This window comes from Pseudochaenichthys georgianus, chromosome 7, assembly GCF_902827115.2.
Source record: "Pseudochaenichthys georgianus chromosome 7, fPseGeo1.2, whole genome shotgun sequence".
In the NCBI taxonomy this organism is placed as follows: domain Eukaryota; kingdom Metazoa; phylum Chordata; class Actinopteri; order Perciformes; family Channichthyidae; genus Pseudochaenichthys; species Pseudochaenichthys georgianus.
Genome location: NC_047509.1, coordinates 2,029,696 through 2,050,659, shown reverse-complemented (window position 1 = coordinate 2,050,659; position 20,964 = coordinate 2,029,696). Strand labels below are relative to the sequence as shown.

General features: G+C 43.3%; 1 protein-coding gene across 1 annotated transcript in view; it reads left to right on the top strand.

The window, feature by feature from the left end:
• The first annotated feature begins 1,190 nt into the window (after positions 1–1,190).
• kdm5c (lysine demethylase 5C) overlaps positions 1,191–20,964 on the top strand; it is a 21,487-nt gene continuing 1,713 nt past the window's right edge. Inside the window, exons 1-14 of the mRNA XM_034087335.2 lie at positions 1,191–1,533; positions 3,535–3,682; positions 6,096–6,173; positions 6,276–6,398; positions 6,476–6,646; positions 7,110–7,244; positions 9,443–9,499; positions 13,668–13,791; positions 16,132–16,433; positions 18,253–18,411; positions 19,789–19,908; positions 19,983–20,141; positions 20,300–20,481; positions 20,726–20,903. Coding sequence (XP_033943226.1) covers positions 3,539–3,682; positions 6,096–6,173; positions 6,276–6,398; positions 6,476–6,646; positions 7,110–7,244; positions 9,443–9,499; positions 13,668–13,791; positions 16,132–16,433; positions 18,253–18,411; positions 19,789–19,908; positions 19,983–20,141; positions 20,300–20,481; positions 20,726–20,903 — 1,932 coding nt within the window. The 5' untranslated portion in view covers positions 1,191–1,533; positions 3,535–3,538. The remainder of the gene's footprint in view (positions 1,534–3,534; positions 3,683–6,095; positions 6,174–6,275; positions 6,399–6,475; positions 6,647–7,109; positions 7,245–9,442; positions 9,500–13,667; positions 13,792–16,131; positions 16,434–18,252; positions 18,412–19,788; positions 19,909–19,982; positions 20,142–20,299; positions 20,482–20,725; positions 20,904–20,964) is intronic.

Genomic DNA, 20,964 nt, shown 5'->3' with positions numbered 1-20,964 from the left:
ACTTACATACTCAATACTGTGGGGGTGAAGTGTCCCAGGGACACAACGACATGCTGACTGCAGTACAAATCAACAAAAGTTAAACATGTACAAACCACAGACTGTCTGTGTCATGGCGAATACAGTCGCTGCTTTATGTATGTCTGTAGGCCGTTGTTGTGAGTGTGGACGGTCGGAGCATATCCAACGTTAGCTTAGCCGATCTCCATTCAGAAAACACGCATTTTAAAAGGGTTTTTGGCCTGCTGTCTGTCTGCAGACTTGTCAAAGCATTAAGTCATGGTTTTTACTAACCGGTATCAGTATGTTGTTACTTCGGCATCATTTTGAAAATGTGTATTACAATTACATCACGGTAAAATAATGTTCATTGTGTTGTAGTTGTAGCCACTCACGTAGTTTAGCATACTCAGCCCGGTTGTTGGCCCGGAAAGAACCACGATTTTGGAGGGCCAGAAAAACTGTGAAAAGGTACCCGTTAGCCGGAACTACCCCTAGTGGAAACGCAACAAAAACGGGCCGGGTTTGGCATGGCACGCTTAAACGGTGCTACGCGCAGCAGTGGAAATGTGTCCCACATTAGGGAGTGTCCCACATTAGGGCAACTCAACCTACTTTGTAGTATTTATTTCTTTATACATAGTTCTATCATCTATTTAAAAATATGTATTGTTGTTATTTATTATTGATACATATTATAGCAAAAAGGCACACATTTTACACACTTATTTCACATTTTCCTCATAAATAATTGATGTTAATAGGCATGTTTATACTATAAGAAAATGTATCATATCACATTTATTTTACCCCCGTAGATCAATAAAGTTTTTGTTTTTTTCACAGGCTTTGGTAATACAAAAAAAGACAAATACATAGAGACAATAATCATGATAACAATTAATTAATTCATGCATTATAACATAATAATATAATTTTTACAATTAAATGTGTCATTGACTTTTTCACTAACGCCTCCACAGCATTTATTTATTGTTCCATGCATTTTTCCTGTATTGATGTATTTATTCGTGTGTTTCTGCATTTTTATAGATTTATTTTTTATTATTTACGTTCTTATCTATGGTTCTTATGTTATGTCATTTCCGTTCATACACATTCGAACCCGCTGCAGTTACATGACTTGAACAGGCGTACGTGGGGACTACTTTCTGGGAGTAAACGTGCGGTACGTGGTAACACTTCCAGGGTTGTGCTTCGGTCGTGAGAAAACTAAGATGGCGCCTCGTCAAGAAAGATAGGATGGCTTGAAGAGAGTGATGATGTTGGTCGAGGGAATTATTGATAGAGACATTAAGTGATAACGTTTGAGACTTTCGTACACCAGCAAACAAACCTCCGACATCCAGAGCGGAGTTATATGGAGAACTGAGGCTGGAAAACGTTCAACTTTTAGCTAGCAGTGTTAGCTAGCCAACTGGACCCGTTTTATTTCCAGCGTTCATCACAACAACAGAGGAAGGAGAGCGACCAGCAGCCCTGTCATTACCCGGGACATCGAGGTGTCTTCGGGTCAGTGTAACCGAGACATTGTTGTGCAAGTGGGGTCACACATACTGGGCTTTACTGCATATGAATAACTAACGGTCGCTGGTTGTTAGCCTACAGGCTAGGTTAGCTTGTTTGCTATTACATTTCTGAGTTTTGTTAGCCACCTAAATGCTAGTTACCTTTAACCATGGGAGGCCTCGATGCTAACGGTAGCTGAGAGCGGCGTTATCGCGATAGAAAAATAAACAGGTTTTTATGGGGCAACACAGTTAAATACTTTTTAATAAAACGTATATAACAATAAAATATAGCAATATGTACATGAAATAGAGCTATACCCGTACAAATATAATATTTATAAATAATAATATAGCTGAACATTAGACTTCATTAATTCATGATGGAGTAGAAATGTATGTCACCAAGCTTACACAACACAACAATTACAGTTTTTAATTATTTAGTTATGGCTCTTCCTGGTGTGTAATGTTAGTTTTAACACCAGTTTCCCCAATTTCAAACCTACATTTGATAGCTAGGTTAGCTCGTTTTTTCTGTTACATTGCTTCTTTTTTTTTTACCACCTAACGCTGGTTACCTATCCATTTGTTTTTAGGAGGATTAACATTATCTGTCCAGGGCCTACAGATGGAAAATTACCTCTTGGCTAACTCTTGCACATGTACAGAAATGTTTTTTTTAATGTGCACTGTCCCTGTTATAGATTTAAAGGAAGGCGAGAAGTGGAAGGCCTCGATCCTTACGTTATCGCGATACCTGAACAATAGACACAATTCTTGATGGAATATAATTGAAAGACACCAAGCTAACACAATATAACAATAACAATAACATTTAAAACATGTTCTCAATTATTTTGGCTGTTCCTGGTGTGTAATGTTACCCCTTGTTTAGTAGCTAGTAGTGAGCTAACACTTGCCATCTTGTGTATAATCGAGTAATAATAACAACACGTTAATCGACATCTAATGTAAGTATTAGCTTTCTGCTATCGAGTGGTTGTGCATTTGTTGTAATTTGTCCCTTTTTTAAAAGCGAATGAATGAATCTAGTCCATCCCACTTGCGAGTGGTGATGCCTTCATGGCCTTCTAGGGTTCGTGGCCTCCACGCCATTGTTTGTCTGAAGGCCTTTAAAGAATCAGACACATGAGGACATTATACTCCCAGAAAGAGATTGTTTGAACAACTCACGATATGTATTCAATAATGCCCCCTTAAAAGACACTTATATTAAGACTTTGCAACGCATTACATGGAAAAAATGCCTTTGGCTCAAGTGGATACAGAAATGTAGCAGTCACTTCTGTATTTAATACATGTGATTGCTGATTTACATTGACTCTTAAAGCATCTCTTACACCTTTTGCCCCTCTACCATGGGCCTTGTTGATTCAGCAGAGCATGGCTTTTGTTTTGTTGTGTTGGATGTTGGGGGAGGGGTCTTTAAGAAGGGCCACACCAAAAATCCATATCCTGGGATTATCCTGGTCTCTTGTTGTTGGATGTTGTGTTCAGTATTGGAAGAAATAATCAACTCTGAAACATGCAGAGGAACTAAGTGCTAAATATATTTAAAGATGACAATGTTACTGTGCAGTGCTGAACCAGGAAGTGGAGAGGGAGATAAGTGAACACATGCAGTGAACTTTTGTAGGAGCTGTACAATATGCTTTCTTATTGTTTGTACATACACGTGTAAAACATGTTAACCTTTTGACCTTTTAAAAAAATGTTTTAGTTTCCTGTTATTGGCAATGTGTCATTTCTGAAGACAAAATATCGACCAGTGAACATTTTTGTAGACGGTTTCACATTGTGTACCTACAGTTGCACACTGCTCCAGGCTATCACCAAGACACATGTAGGATTTACATTTATTTAAAACTGTTTGAAATGGTTCTCTACAAATGATGACTAGACTTTCATGCATAACATGCTCTCTGTGATGCTGCGTCAAACCCATCAGTTTATGAACTTGTTTTGCCTTGTCCATCTTCAGGGCAATGGAAGGGGAAGAGTTTGTCCCTCCTCCGGAGTGTCCAGTGTTTGAGCCGTCATGGGAGGAGTTTCAGGATCCTCTGGGCTACATCGCCAAGATACGTCCAATCGCAGAGAAGTCTGGAATCTGCAAAATCCGACCTCCACAAGTAAATATTTGTTCATGCTTGCATTATGTTTTCTTCAATGCCGTGCCAACTGCTGCGCTATGTGTGACATCTGCAGCATGCCGTGTTGACCGTGCTCACATGATGTGCAACATCAACAAAGTTAATCCGATCAAGTGACTTCTTCCCAGGGTCGACTTGATGTTGAGCAACAGTTATAATTCAGCAGGGTAACGATGTCGGGTGTTCACACAAAATAAGATATAAAACGGTTAAACGGCTACAGTAAGTAACTTTCTTTATACATGCTATTAGGGATGCTCCGATCGCCGGAATCAGTATCGGCCGATACCGATCGAGTGGGCGGGGCCTAAATGGAAGATTTAAACATCACTTTAAATCTTCCATTTAAAGTGATGTTTAAACTCAGTTAATGGGCTCATTCACTGGAGCTTCCACACACAACAACCAACTTAATTATTACATTCAAATGATGTACATTATTCAAGTTTACATTCACTTTGGAGAATAACACGGGAGAAGTGCGCTCTCTCCCCCTCTCTCCCTCCTGACAGCCGGTCAGTGTCTCATGCAGCTCACTGATCCAGTAACGGATGACCCGACAGTGAAGAATAAACATATGTATAACTAGTTTAGCTTGTTCCAGAGGTAGATCAAACAGCTAAGTATCTAACTCTTGTGTGTCGCTCCGCTCACCGGTCCGTCTCAGCGGGCGGAGCTGCAGGATTTCTGCTTCACGTTGCATTCCGCTATTTTACTGTCTTTTTCGGACACCTTAAAATACTACCAGACCGGGGAAGCCATTTTGGCGAGCTTGTTTTGCCGCACACAGAGAAAAGTGTGCGTCATGCGATCGGCGCGTTTAGAGAGCACCGATCGATCGGTAGAGAGCGAGTATCGGCCGATCGATCGGAGCATCCCTACCTACTATTATGCTCATTTGCATTGATGTTTTGTTTCTAACTGTAAATCCATTACATTGTTACAAGAGTGACATCACAGGAGAGAATAGAGAGGGTTACTGGAGGGAAAAGCAAATGTATCGTTTTTAGGGCTTCGTGGATATAGTCGTGCGGTTATACAGATTGTACTTTTACTACTAAACGCTCGTCACCTTAGCGACGCTGTAGTTGTTTCCATGATCTTGTAGAATGTTGGTTTCCTAATCGGTGTATGCCTGAGCTGTTGATAGTGTGATACTGCTCTTAAGTAGGGAGCCATGACCTTGTTCTTGGGCCTGAAAGCCAGAGTTAAGCCCAAACTTAAGCTCACTGTCTCTTTAATCTCCGTTGTCCATGTATATGTTTTTGAGTTAGCACGCTGAATGACTGATCCCAGTTGAAGCAGCAATTAGACGAGTTGTTTGAGCATTCGGTTCCACACGTTTCCAATAGAGCGCTGGTTCCCTCGACACAAAGCGACGGGGTCTCTCCGTAGGATTTTGGAAAATATCTCGAAATAAGATCTGTGAAAACCAGCCTGTTTGATGAAGCTGCACGTTTTGCATTACAGCAGCCGGGTCGCCGCTTCAACGTCACGCCGACTTCAGATCCATATTCAAACTACAGATTCAGAATGGAACAAGTTGAAGCGTTTGTTTGAACAGTCTGCAGGAGGCAGGGACTGGCTTTCAAGCAGAACAGAGTAAACACACTTAGTGTTTCATACAAACACTTTAAATAGTAGATAAGAAATTCATTCTCATGATTGCGCAATACTCACAAAATACAACTTGTTGAGCTGGGAAAATGTAATGAGATGCAAATGCTGTAACCTGTAACCAGGGCAACAAGAGGAGACTGCGTTGTTCCATTAAGGAAGAGTTCATTCAGCCAATCTTCATTTTCTTTTAAAGCTGCACGACAGTCCCAGTAACGGTTAGAGAACAAAACGCCTGCAGTTTATTTATCTAATTTAAAAAACAAAAACATGGTTAGTGGAAAACCAGCTCTGTCAACACTGACCCAATCTGCACTTCCAACGCTCCGTGTGCACACGTGTTGCTCTCTGTCTGCTCTGTGAATACGGCTTTTAGTTTAGTTTTTATATTTTTATTAGGGCTGTCGGTCGATTAAAATATGTAATCGCATGGTTGTCCATAGTTACGTTATTAACGCGTTAACTTGACAGCCCTAGCTTTTATATCTGCCTCTATCATAATATAAGCATCTTGACTGTGGTTTGACTGATTGTATTTACCTGTCATTTGAAGTGACCTTTTAGTTTTGGGACGACTCAACATCTGTCCCGGGACCGCAGATGAGAACTAGCCTGTTGGCGCGTTTACAGAAACGTGAATCAATGTGCAAATAAAACCGTGTTCGGCGTAACGACGCACAACGGCCTCGACAACTTCTGCAGTCCTACTCAGCCGCTCGGTAACAACCATCGTTTCTCCGACACCTCAACTCTTCTGTCTTTGCTTTTGTAACAGGACTGGCAACCTCCGTTCTCCGTGGAGCTGGACACCTTTCGCTTCACGCCGCGCATCCAGAGGCTCAACGAGCTGGAGGTAAGGTCTCCCCTCACAGCTGTTCGGCGCTGACGGAGGCTTGAAGTCGTTGATGGAACTCACCGCAGTAATCCTGATGATCCCTCGTGCATTTTATTCTAGGCGGAGACCAGAGTGAAGCTGAATTATCTGGACCGCATCGCCAGGTTCTGGGAGGTCCAGGCGTCCTCGCTGAAGATCCCTCACATTGAAAGACGCATCCTTGATCTCTTCGCGCTGTCGAGGGTAAGCTTGAACTGTTTGTTTTAAATAAGTTTGTGTTTGGATTTCTGGGTTTCTCACCCGGCTGCTGTCCGCTGCAGATTGTGACGCATGAGGGGGGCTTCGAGATGGTGTGTAAGGAGCGGCGCTGGGCCCGTGTTGCCCAGAGGCTCGGTTACCCCCCGGGGAAGAACATCGGCTCTCTGCTGCGCTCGCACTTCGAGAGGATCATCTACCCCTTCGAGATGTTCCAGTCCGGCTCCAGCTTGCCGGTACCGATCTGCACATTCTCATCTCTCCGCTTTGTAATGCCGGGCTCATAGGATGTGTCCATCTGTGGGAAGTAGCCTGGTTGCTTTTAGTATTTATACATTAAGAATAAATACTATGGGGCATCACACGAATCAAAATCCAGAGGATAGTTTCACACACTTTTAGATTTTTGGTTATTTTTTTACGATTATTGGAAAATAAAGACTCTCCCTAATTTTCTTGGCAGATTATAATTTCCTCTCTACTTGGGTTCTATAATTTACAGCATGGACAAATGTATTTTCAAGCGATGCTCAGACAAAAATGTAATAAAATACAATATTTGTGTGTGTGTACATTTTTAAATCTATTAGTTGAGTGTTTGTGTTGACATCCTGCACTTCGTCTGGTGCATCTCTTACTGTACATCACCTGTATCTTTCGTCGTTTCAATAAAAACTACATTTCCCACATCATCTGTAGCATTACAAGCCGAAGCACTACGACGGAGAGGAGGTGGATAAAGAGTACAAGCCTCACTCCATCCCGCTGCGGCAGTCTGTGCAGCCGTCCAAGATGAGCAGCTACGGACGCAGAGCGAGCCGCTGCCAGCCCGACGTGAGTCTCAGCTCCTTCACTCACATTTACATACCTGTATGAGCAGGGACCGGACACTGAACTGGTCGCTATGGGTTACATTAGCGCCACAGGTGATCATCACTTTATGACTCTATTTAAAAAAAAAAAATAGTGAAACTGCATCTGTAAAATATTGTGTTTTTCCAACGGCATATTCTATCAGAGATTGTTTCAAAAGTAGGTAAACAAATCTTCACTTTAGTGTGTGTGTGTGTGTGTGTGTGTGTGTGTGTGTGTGTGTGATATACACAGGAGAAAGCGTATCATGTTTGTTAACATTGTGAAGTTTTAGGACCATCTAACTAGGAGCCAAAGGGAAATCATAACCGGCAAACAAAAAGTCGATCAGACCGACGAGTGTCTGCTGGATGAAAGATGTTCTAGCGTGTTCCTCCATGCTGTCATGTGATCCACTTTCTCCAGTGCGTATCCATGTGCCACGTGCCTCAGTTACATGTACAGGAAGATGTGACGGTGCACTCAGAGCTTCACGTTTCCTCTCCATCCCGCAGCGCACCTCTGCGTCACGCTGCACGTTCAGCTCTCTGCTCCATGGCTGCCATTGTTTTCTGCTTGGTTTTTGTTCCACTTCCTTCCATCTCAACGTACCTGTTCGTTTCATAAGCCACACCCACCCCCCCACTAATATCACCAATACACACAACCATTATCTCACGCTGGTTACGAGCAGCTTGACTTTCTACAACCTTCTTCCCATGGTTTTGTTGACCTACTTATTATACATTGGGAACGTAACGCTAACCGATGCTTAGTTCTTTTTTAATGTGCGGCTGAAGTGCATCTTTTGCTTTGCATATTGTTTTACATGCTGCATTGACGGGAGTACGAACTACAGATTGATGCAGATATTGTTTTTAGTTTGAATGTATTTAGATGATTCACACAATAGAGCGGTGCAGTGACGCGTCCTACAACCAGGAAGTGAGTCAGCATTTCTCCACTTCCTGTTCCCTGGTCTCAGAGCCAATGGGATCTCTCCATAGGGTTTAGGAAAGTATCTGGAACTAAGGTCTGTGGTTGAGACACATCGAAGAGACGGATCACGTTTTGTTCTACGACATTAAATCATCAGCAGGGACCCCACTGGGGATTTCTGAAGAGTTGACGTGTCTGAGAAACGATGGTTGTTACCAAGTGGCTGAATAGGACTCCAGAAGTCGTGGAGGCCGTTGTACGTCATTACACCGAACACGTGAACACTCCTCTGAGTTAGTTTCTGTTCTGCTTGAAAGCAAGTCCCTGCCTCCTGCAGAGTGCTCAAACAAACGCTTCAACTCGTTCCATCTAGAATCTGTGTTTCAATCTGGATCTGAAGTCGGCGTGACGTTGAAGCAGCGACCCTGCTGTAGCTCCTTTATAGCATAACGTTAGCATTTAGCTTCTGGGGACTAGATTTATGATTAGAAAATGATAAAAGTAGGGCAGACATGTGGAGATTATCCGGCTGAACAAAACGTGATCCGTCTCTTCAATGTGTTTCAACCACAGACCTTAGTTCCAGCTGCTTTCCTAAACCCTACGGAGAGATTGCATTGCTTTTTGTGGAAGGAACCGGAAGTGGTAAAATGCTAACTTACGTCTGGGTTTTAGGACGCGTCACTGCGGCACTCAACAAGGACACTTTTAAGAAATGGGCTTCTTAATATGAAATCCATTTCTATCGCTTTATTTTGAGCAGTTTTGTTGAGCATTCTTAACTTTAATCAAGTATTACATCAAAAAGTCAGTTCAATTCTTTTTAAACATTATTTAACTGGACTACAAGTATTGTGCATCATAACACACTTGCACGGCAAGCATTACATTCTTAACACTTTCACAACCATGTTGCCAAACCTGAAATACTAGAACTCTAGTCTCAAGCGGTACGCTTTCATAATAGTTGAGGCTTCTTACAAAATGTAGCTAAACCATTCGTACTTAATATGATGCAGCCCCGTCCAAATGGCGGCTGGTTTGAAATTGAAATAACTAATGTAGTTTCCAAATCCACAATATGTTCTTTGGACCGGCATCAGACGTGTCCAAGTGTCAGGTGGCTCTCTCCCTCTCTCCCTCCCTCCCTCTCTCCCTCCCTCCCACTCCTCTCCCTTTTCCCCTCTTCCTTTTCCCCTCTGGTCTTAGTTTATTGTTGCTGTTGTTGTCTCCCCCTGCAGGGTCCAGAGGATCTGGCCCCCCATCCTCTCGCCACTGGCTCTCTGCTCATCTCTGCGGTACTGCCTCTTCAGCACATCAGCTCGCCCTCCTCCTCCTCCTCCTCCTCCTCCTCCTCCTCCTCCTCCTCCTCCTCCTCCTCCTCCCTCCTCCTCCTCCTCCTCCTCCTCCTCCTCCATCTTTTTACTCAACCACCTCACCCCCTCTGAAGTGTCTACTAAAACATTCCCATTAACATGCGATCATACTCGCTAAGCCGTTATAGGGTCAGACCATTGTTGCAGAAGTAAAAGAAACTCTTTAGCATTTCAATTATAGTTTAATTATGTTATTGTCCATTTACGGACTAGAAAGGACGAGAGTATGACCACAGCGTTGTAGATAGACGGCTGTTTTGAATATATGTTTTAAATGAACTGTAGAGTAGGCCCCATGTTGTCTTGTGTTGGACAAAGGCATTCGGGGCAGGGCTGTGCATCTTCACTGGTCTCACGATTCGGTTATCCTGTCAACGATTCGATTCGGTTCGATATCACGATGCATCACGATTCATTCCAATGCGTTGCATCCTCAATTTTCTATATTACTGCACGTGGCTTATTTGTCATCAATGCATACATGCAGTAAATACATATGAACTCTCTTTTTATTATTTAGAAAGTGCTTCAGAAATCAATAACATAAATGTCTTGACATTAATTTATAAACCAAAATAAATGAATTGTATAGGTCTAGCCTCCGTGTGTGAAGTTGTTCCATCCTCAAAAACAAAATGCTTCTGCAGTCGAGCCCTGCCGTGGTGCCCTTGAGCAAGGCACCGAACACCCCCCTTCCCCCCTCACTCCCATTGCTCCCCGGGCGCTGCCCACTGCTCCTGGTGCTAGACTCCTGGTACTAGGACGGGTTAAAAGCAGAGCACACATGTCACTGTGTGCTCTGCATGTGGGACCATTACAGAGGGTTTCATCGCTCCCAGTTTTATTCTATCTACAACTTAGTAATTGAATATAAGATAAGATGGATCTTTATTAATCCCTGTGGGGAAATGCAGTAGGGTAAGGATATATACAAGAATATATGAACGTATGCAGACGTGGAACTAATTGCTGTTGAAGAATCTTTAACTTAACGTTTTCCCGAATTGCCAACTGTCTGGTTGTGGGACTGAAGCGCTCTCTCGCCTCTCACCACGCCCTTCTTCTGTGGTTGCACTTGGCTTCTGGTTGCTTTGTGGCTGTGCTTCCTGCTGAGTCGCCTCGCTCTCTCCGCTCTGCAGCAGCTCACTGTGTGGCTGCATGACTTCTCCTTCGAGTGCACTCACACAGAGGGAACCTCGTAGGTTTCATTGAACTTGCAGAGACTTGCTGATGGGACGGACATTACAAAAAAGACAGTTGTTCTTTTTTATAACATAATTATTGTTTGCCTCCAAGCTTCTCCAGGTTTGTTTGATTGTTGATCTGCTTTGTCAGTCCCACTTGTAACAGAGTTTAGGTGCCAGGAAAAAGGTTTATTTACTCGGTCAGAGAATATATAACAATAGGCAGTTATTTGCACATATGTAATACAAGTTTGTAACAACAAACATCAAGCATTTTCCATTACTCTCTTTGGAAACACGTTGTATCGGTCTAGAGTTTGTCATGACATTTATATAATATGTGTTGTTGTGGGAATAGGATGAATCCTTGGACTGCATAGGCCGGGCAGGGGGAATATTCAGAAGATAAACTAATAATCTCTGAGAAAATACTCGTTTTTTCCCTTTTTTTTGTGATATATTCTTTGAGATAATTATTTGAAAGAAAACGGTGGGGGAAACTTCTGAAGCAATTGGAGTCAGGACTCAGAGAGACACGGTGAGAGCTGGAGCTTTGATGGCAAACACTGACGGTTTATCTGGAGCTTCGGCCGGAGAATTCACACGACATGTCCCGGGCCACGGTCTGACCACACGGTCGAGATGCCACAATCAGTCCTGAGGAGCCTCCTGTAGCTCCAGGGTTTAACGAGTTCAGAGTGCAATAATCCACATTCTTCAATAGAGAGACGAAACAGCTGAGGACACTGGATCACAGTTGTTGTCGCTTATGGCTCGGGGTCATCTGCACCCCGAGAAGGATGTGTTCCAGGCGTCCCACAACAATAACTATCTCTGACCGAGAGCTGCCCGGTCACAAACTGGTAACAATATGCTAGGGCAGCCCCTTCTATGGGAGATGGCATGCTGCCTACGGCTGGGCATCGGCGTCAGAGGGCCGAATGTAAACATCGATGGGAATTATCCCCCAACAAAAACGTCTCGGATTTACACAAAAAAAGGGAAAAAGATACTTGTGATTTCAGCCCAGCATCACCATATAATCATACACATTGACACAAATCACAACACCCAAGGTTCTTTCTCACAATTATTGTCTCAGAATATTCCAGTCTTTTCTATTACATTTGTCTTTTCCTATTCTGGTAAACAAAAAGTCTGTTAGTTTCTCCGAAATGTGCGGCATTCATTTAGGTAATTCTGTGTCTCATCCGTTAATATTACCAACTGACGTGGCTCCATCATTTATATGTTTACCTGCAGTAGCTCTAATGTGCCGTTATAGCATTCAGAGACTATCGATTTGTAGAAGCCCAACCTCCCAGATTCGGACTAAACCTCCAGTGTGTGAAATTACCATTACATGTTTAGAGAACACGTTGTTAGTTTAACTGGTTGTTAAATCTTGCGGTCTCATCTTATTTGTGTTTTATCAAAAAAAAGTACCCAAGAAATATTTAAAGCACTGATCTCTTTTAAAATCACACCTCGTGTCTCCACCGATCCAAAAGCTTATGAGGAACACATCAACACATGGTTCAGTGCTATTTTTCTGTATGTGGTCCTTTTGGGATGAAAAAGGCTTCGGCTGCAGCCTCACGAGAACGGTAACGGTCGTATCCGCTACAGTTCTCTATCATACAGACGGTTCGGCCACACGAAGGCCAACAGGGAAACGCAGATAACGATAACGGGTCCCAAGGTGGGTGGATCTGCGGACGAGACGTTCTGGGGGGCCAAACGGCACCGTGTCTACACCCTAACGGTCATTTTCTGATAACGTAGAAGCAATAGCCCCGCCTCTCCCCACCTCTCCTGCTCACCCCCGTGTGTCCCGCGTCATTGCTGATGTGTTTCGCCAACAACAACAGTTTTCCGAGTGTTTCGAGCGGTCCCGGTATCTCGCAGGACAGTGCCTCCAGCAGACCCCCCCCCCCCCTCGCACGGCAGAGTTTCCGTTAGCCGAAATCTAAAATTCTCCGGTCAAAATGTCGCTTATTGTTTAGGTGTCCTTTGACACTCAGGCAGTCATATCATTAGCTAGAACTAGCTAGATCTGATCGATATGGACATGAACGCGAGTGAAGTCTAATCAGACCGGAGAGACGGATCAGACGGAGAAAAAGAGCCCTGCCTCTCCCCACCTCTGCTGCTAAATCCAGGGCAACCATGGAAACCATGCTCGGAAGTCTTCTTCGCTGCTTTTGGTGTATTTTGTGGCGGGAGTACAGCGCCACTTACAGGCCCGGCATATGCACTACAGCGTCTCCAGCGGGTCGAGCGGTCTCGTGTGGAAGGACACGTTTCTGGTGCCTATCGCGTGTGGACGGAAGACTTTTTTGACAACGATTCCGGTTCGTTTGCGTTCCCGTCTCCGTGCGGCTCCAGCCTTAGAGAATATGCCCCAGTGAGAAGAAATGTGACCGGAAACGACTCTGACCAACAAAACAACCATTTAAACGCATCTTTCCACAAATGTTCATACATGTCTAAAATGAGGACACTTGCTTGTGACATTGTTAATGCGTCAAACTCAAGCAAATAAAAACAACAGTAAAAGAGTGGCGATCAAACTTCTGCATCGAAAGATGTGTGTCTTTTTCAGACTAACTTGTCATTTATAATTGATAGGAAACAAACATTTGTTTTATTAACAAAGGTCTGAATAACAGCGTCTGACTGTATGACTGCTGGTGATTGTGTGTGTTTTTGTTTTGGTTGTGCGTCTTAACGTTAAATATTTCACAGTGATCTGAGCTAACTTCTCTCGAGTGTGATCCCTTCTCGAGATGCCATCGCTCCGCCTTCATGCCGAGACCCTCGCTTGGCTCCGTGTGCTGTGGAGAGTAGAGTTGTTGTCCATCTTTACTGATACGTCTTTTATGATAATGTCCTTCGACCCACAGCCTGAACCCACAGAGGAGGACATCGAGAAGAACCCCGAGCTGAAGAAGCTGCAGATCTACGGCGCCGGGCCCAAGATGATGGGCCTCGGACTGATGGCGAGGGAGAAAGGCCTCCGGAAGAAAGGTAAGGGGCACGACCACAACACGAACCTGTGTCTCAGGGCTTCTTAACATTTAAAAAGCTATTAATGCGTCATACCCGATTAACGGGAAGAAACTCGGCTAACTGACGACACGAACCATTTTTACCGAAACAAAATACAAGTCTCACAAGAAGCGTCTAAATGAGCCCTGAGCACTTAGCACAGAACGCACGTTAAAATACCCTTATTACTTATCGTATCTGCACAAACAAGATATCGATTATCAAGCTGAGATTCCACATATTCTACAGGTATTAGTATCATCACTGAGCGATCTGAACTCGCGGCGAAATGACAACAAACAGTAACAAAAAAATTAGCTTCATGGGACCAAATCGGAAAATAGGTCTTACCTTTGTTGTTTTCTGATCAGAAGTCGTGTTAATGGCATTAAAACGATAAGAACGCTGCTGAAGGGTAATCCACTGTGTCTGTGTCACTTTGAAATGATTACTGATAATCCATCTTCATATTTATGTCAATAACGGAGATTTCATATTAGCTGCTACCAGAGTGTATCGCAGCTTCCGGTTCTGGGGCATTCTGGCTGCGCAGCACTCATTCACCAATGGGTAATGTTTAGATGGATTTTAGGAACTTCCCCTCGATTCTATTGGCTCTAACGGTTAAAAAGAGATGTCAATCATCAAAATCGACCGAGGGCAGCCAGAGATATGGAAAATGCACCCAAATGACCCCAAACGTGGTTTTTCTTTCTAAATCTCTTAAAAAGGTCAAATTTCACTTTGTTTGCATCAATCTTGATGCAGGGTACTTATTATATGTTATAGTTTAGATTCTTAAAGCTTTTAGTCTACTATCCCATCATCCAAGGCTGGTTTTCACTATAAGTCATGTTTCTTTTTTTGGACGGACACTATAATTAACAGTTTTTTTACTATGTTCAATCTGAATTTACTTTAAAATAAAAAACATCTATATTGATTCTGACTCTTCTACATCCAACTCACAGGTTTATCATTGCTTTGAGAAAAAAGATTATTCATTTAACCCTTTTAGAAGATATGGTCATTTGTTCTGGGCATGTCATTTCCGAGCCTGAGACCTGAAAAACAGGTTCGGGCTGAACAGGTTAACCACCATCTCAGACACACACTTCTCATAAGGTCTTTTGGAACAGAAAACTGGAGGCAACAATGATTCATACATTATTTGTTGGTGCATCTGAAGCAATAACTTCAAGCTCCTCAATTATTTGTCCAGTCTAGTTTTTGTTCTGCGTCCACGCCAGCAAACAGCTGAACCCGAAGGCTTTTATTTCCCGGGTTGGCCATCCCTCCTTCAGCATTCCTCCCATTCCCACCAACGCCTCCAAGGAATTCCTGTACTTTTGTCACAAACATCTTCTTGCACTCGTCGTGAAGGGAAGAAGATGGTAGGTGGTCAAAGTCACGATAACTTCACGCCCATCCCTCTCTGTTGGCTGTAGAAATGAACAAATAGGATTTTGGTGGACAAAGGACATAACTCAAGTATTCGTATGCTAGTTGAGAGAATTTCATGCGAATGTCTCATAGGATTGTCGTAGCAACTTAAAATCAGCTGCTGTCTATACTAAATGATGCAAAGAAATACAATATCGATATAAAGTATTTTGAGATCTTCGTTTTAATGCGTGAGGCCTCCACCAAATGGAGCGTCCTGCTCTGTGTGTTACAGCCACTCTTATAGGGAAACATCAAAGATAGTTTACATGACAACACAACATGTTGGCCCAGGTGATCACCCTCTGGCAGGAGGCAAAACTCAAGACCTACAAAGAACAATGAGATATACAGATAACCCTATCTTGAAACCCCCTTCCAAAGACATCTGGTATCACACATACATTGGGGAGGGGGGGGGCAGGAGCTCCAACAAGCCGTGTAGGACAGAGAGTGAATACACATGCTACACAGAGATGCTGTGAGAAACCAATGTGAGTTTGGAACATTGAACAATGTAAATCTATTCTAGTAGACCTCAACAATGGAACTATGATCAGTAGAAATGGCCATGACACGGGACCTTTAAGCTGAGTCAATACAAACAGGTTTTAGTCGGATTACATTGAACATTTCACTCCAAAATATCAAGTAGTTTCTTTCTCATTTCACCTCATTAAGTAAAGTTGTCTTTCTGACTGAGGTTGTTTTGTGCGTATGCTTTAGTCTCGACACGTGCAGCACACAGAACTGCTGTATTGGGCAAACAACAGTTACCGTACTTTGGAATTAAGACAGTTTTTCATTTTCACGTTAACAATATTGCATGTTGTGATAACTGACTATCCAAACGCTCCTCGCTCCTCTCTTTTTTAGACGAGCCGCCTCAAACCATAAAGGAAAGCGTGTCTCCTGCTCCCGGTGATACTTCGGTCAAAACCGAGACACTCGAGCCTCAGGAGGAGAAGAAGAGTGACGGGAGCACATCGAGCCCACAACCCCCTCCTCAGACTGTCCCCGTTAAGGCTGAAGTGAAGACGGAAGAGCCAGGAGAGGAAGAGGTGGAGGAGGAGGAAGGAGGGAAAGGGAAGGGGAAATACGAGGAGGGAGCCAAAGCAAAAGGACCTTTTCCCAAAATGAAAATGAGGCTCCGAGGCAACCTCAACAACCCGCAGTGTGTAAGTAAAAAGATGATATCTACATGACAACATCGACTATGAATATAACATTTGCGCTTCAGGTGACGAGGTGAGGGCCCACGGCGTGTAAGGAGCGTCTCTACCTGCATTAAGAATGCTAAGTATACCTTATGTGGGTGTACTTTGCATAACTGCTTGATCCCGTATGGCGCAATACAACTCAGGACACTGTTGGTCATTACGTCAATGTAATACCCTTTCTTTAGTAGAACTGTATACATTGGAAGGCTAACTAGGTTCTCAGCTCATGCGTGGTGAACTGCGTGTTCGAAAAGACGAGATCTCAGACTGGCTTACCTTTACGTCAATCAAGTGGCAAATGCCAGTAAGGTGGATGATAGGCTGACTTTTTATTTCAATGCGATCGATCGACGTATTGGGCACCCCTGGTATAGATCATCAAATCATAAACACCAATAGGGCAAAACAGGGCTGTAACGGTGTGTATTTAAGCAATAGCTCACGACAGGCCGTGGTATGTGCTCATTATATCACAGCTGAGGGGCGTGGTTCGGCCCGACGCGAAGCGGTTACCAAGTGTGGCAATATGAAAGAAAAATATACTCTAATTTAAATAGTTTTTATTAGTAAATAATGATGTTCAAAATAAAATAGTCCCTCCGTTGCCTTCTGCACGAAACATAGTCTAATAAACATATTAGACAGAGAGCGTTGATCCATTATTTGGCTTTTTATTTACATTCATGTGTATGTTGCCGTTTATTGTGCAGCCACTGAAAACCTGTCCAGCATCAGTAGCATGGCTTACGAGGTTACTTGTTGAGGTTGTTCTAGGCTGTTGCTTCGCGTGGTGAGAATATTGCTCCACTTTCTCCGGTCCCCGAGATTCGGCTTCCAGGAGCTCTAGAGAGAGCTTTCGCACCTGTGGCCACTAACGGTCATCATCTCTCTGCTTTGTTTCAAGACCCCATCAGAAAGCTTTTGAATGGTGGTCCTTCTCCAGTTGGTCTACCTGCTCTTCACGTAGCTCTGCATGTCGTCGTTTAGGTGCTTTCTGGAGATAGGCACTCCTCAATCCACTCTTCCATAGTAAGACCCCCCGGAGATCGAAGTTAATCTTAAATGTTTCCATCCTATGCTTTGTAAGTTTGTTTCGTAACGGAAGAAATGTAAATATATTTATAAAACTGACAAGTCAAATCAAGCAATCTGATTGGCCGAGAGTGTTTTTGCGGACCTCTTTGATTACAGATTTGAAAACATCGCTGCTTGCTTTAAAAGTAGCACAATTCATGATGTCAGACCTTGGAAAGTATCTAGATATCCCTGCCCTAATGCCAAAGGAACTGCACAATGAATATGTTTTGCCGTTTGATGTGTATGTCTGGACCGCTGCGTAAAAAGGAGGGTTTCTGCCCCGTTACTTCTCCGCTGCTTTCTTGTTCCAGTTTGCTTTTCAGCCCAACGGTATACTGTTTCTCTCAGACGCGGAGGGATCCGTGGTATACGCTCAGTATATCACGGCTAAGAACCAATCAGATTGCTTGATTTGACTTGTCCGTTTTATAATTGTATATATGTATAAGTAGATGAGGCGGTACAGTGTCAATAAAAAAATCCTTGATTCAAGGTGTACACATTCAGGTCTTTTATGTCACTTTGAGTTATCATAATATTCCATCTGATAGGATATTATTTTTATAACAATTTACCTCTAAAACTTCAGGGAAATTTGGTAGCTTAACAAAATGAAGAAGGGCGCCTACATTACACAAAAAGCCATCTTTTAAATGTGCCTAGAATTGATATTTTAAACATTTTCCTCACTTGTTCAAAGGCGGACTCTTTTGTGTGTCGGATGTGTGGTCGCGGAGACGATGACGAGAAACTGTTACCGTGTGACGGCTGCGACGATAACTACCACACCTTCTGTCTGCTGCCCCCCCTCACTGATCTTCCTAAAGGCAACTGGAAATGCCCGAAATGTGTCGCAGAGGTGAGTACAAATGTTCCCCACCCCATAACACACTTTTTGCTGTGTGTCTTTTAACCACGACGACTAATTTAACGTTTAAGGCGAGACACGGCAAAAACATCGTTTTTCAAGCACTGGTCAATTTTGAGATTTTGTGCTATTTTGATTCTATAACATGTTTTCTTTCAGGCTTTTGGAAGGAAAACGTACAAAATACACATTTAGGTGTTTATTTTACTATAGTTAGCATTCTAACGTAACATAAAGTACCGCGACCGCCGTGTGCACCATGTCATCAGAGATATCGCTGGAAAGCTCCGTCTCTCCTGCACAATCTCATCGGATCCAAATATGGTCATTTCCTTTGTATCAGCAACCAATCGTGAAAGCACAAAGGGGTCTTAAACAAAGAAACGAAATCTCATTGGCTGGTGTCAATTTCTGACAACGTGATTCGTTCAGATGCGTCACGTGGTGCTAAAACACTTCCTGGTTTAGTTTTCGCTGGAAATTTAAATCTCAAAATGGCAAAAGAACGGCGAAAAAAACGTTCACAGAGAAGACGACAACAATTTTCACTTGCACGAAGCAATGTTAGACAAAAAATACCGTCACGGAGTGCGTCGAGGCGCAAGCTATCATCCAAAGAGCAGGAGGGTTTAGCTAGCGCCTCACTGCAATCCTTAAAGGTCGTTTTCTCAAAATGAGTTTTTTCTCCTACTCTGAGTTAGAAATGTCAACTTCAGTAGCGCGTAGAGACACCAAACCTTCCAGTTACATTCCTATCACCTACCTAGTCTTTTATTATTATTATCATTATTTCCTTGATTTTATGTTATTTATTTTAGATTTTATTGATCTGTGTGAATCTTTGCTGTACTATTTTTCACGCTTACCCTGTTGCTGCTTTTGTACAACTGAATTTCCCCTCGGGGATTAATAAAGGTTCATCTTATCTTATCTTATCAATATTATGAAGGCTTTTACAGAAGGGTTTGTTCATATATCATTCATAGCCTGAATTATACAACATTGTACACCTAAAAACATGGCGACAATTGCTATTTTCTGATTTATGGAGTGATAAAAAGAGATATCCAAAATCCCTTCTGTAAAAGCCGTAGATTCTAATATGACTACAAAATGAAACAAGAATTTTGAACCTGGCTTTATCCAAAGTTCAGATTTGTGTTCCTGAAATGTGTTAAAATGTGCGCATATTTAAGAAATTGTGGATCATTTGCATATTTAAACATGCTATTTCAGAGAACTTGTAATACAAAAAACAATTGTCTTAATGTAATTAATTAACTGGAGACATTTTTAGCTATTACCTTTGAGTTAAAACAATTCCTCTATTCCCCTGTAGTGTCTCGCCTTAATTGTATACTTTTTTAGGAGTGCAAGAAACCTGCGGAAGCATTCGGCTTTGAACAGGCGACGCGAGAGTACACCCTGCAGAGTTTCGGGGAAATGGCGGACGCCTTCAAAGCAGACTACTTCAACATGCCTGTCCATGTAAGAGAACACACACAAGACGTCATCTGTTTGTCATAAAGCACACGGAGACTGATCTCATCCTCCCGGTGTAGATGGTTCCCACGGAGCTGGTGGAGAGGGAGTTCTGGAGGCTGGTGAGCAGCATCGAGGAGGACGTGGTGGTGGAGTACGGAGCGGACATTCACTCCAAAGAGTTCGGCAGCGGCTTCCCCATGGACAACGGCAAGAAGACGCTCACAAAGGAAGAGGAGGTACGCACCATTTTCTTGGAAGTGTGCGAATTTTAATGGGAGGAGTCGAGTGCTGTACTGTAGAACTGGTGATCAGCTCGTCAGTAGTTTGTTAGTTCTATGAAACGTGGCCGTCCCAGAGCTCATGTCCTCTGCTCTCTCTCCCCCCGGTCGCTCAGGAGTATGCTCGCAGCGGCTGGAACCTGAACGTGATGCCGGTGCTGGAGCAGTCGCTGCTGTGCCACATCAACGGAGACATCTCTGGGATGAAGGTGCCCTGGCTGTACTGCGGGATGGTGTTCTCCGCCTTCTGCTGGCACATCGAGGACCACTGGAGCTACTCCATCAACTACCTGCACTGGTACGCAAAGATTTATGCTTTGTTGTGGCTTCAGCATTTTATCATACTCGTAGAATTGTTATTGCCCCTAGTTACATTACGTCTTACAATAAGGGAAAGAAGTGACTTAATAACAGAGAAGTCCTTCATTTACTTCGCTATGAAGCCGTTTGGGAAATGTATCGTCTTCATTTAACTCCGTGTTACTTCTTACTATAACGTTCCCTCTCTGTTCTTTCCTTCCCATGTGTCTCATGGTCTCCAGGGGGGAGCCGAAGACGTGGTACGGGGTTCCCTCGGTGGCGGCGGAGCGTCTGGAGGCCGTGATGAAGAAGCTGACCCCGGAGCTGTTTGAGTATCAGCCTGACCTCCTGCACCAGCTGGTCACCATCATGAACCCCAACATCCTCATGTCTCACGGCGTACCGGTCAGTCTCACACACGCGGACACACGGACACACACACGGACACACACACGGACACACACACACACACGGACACACA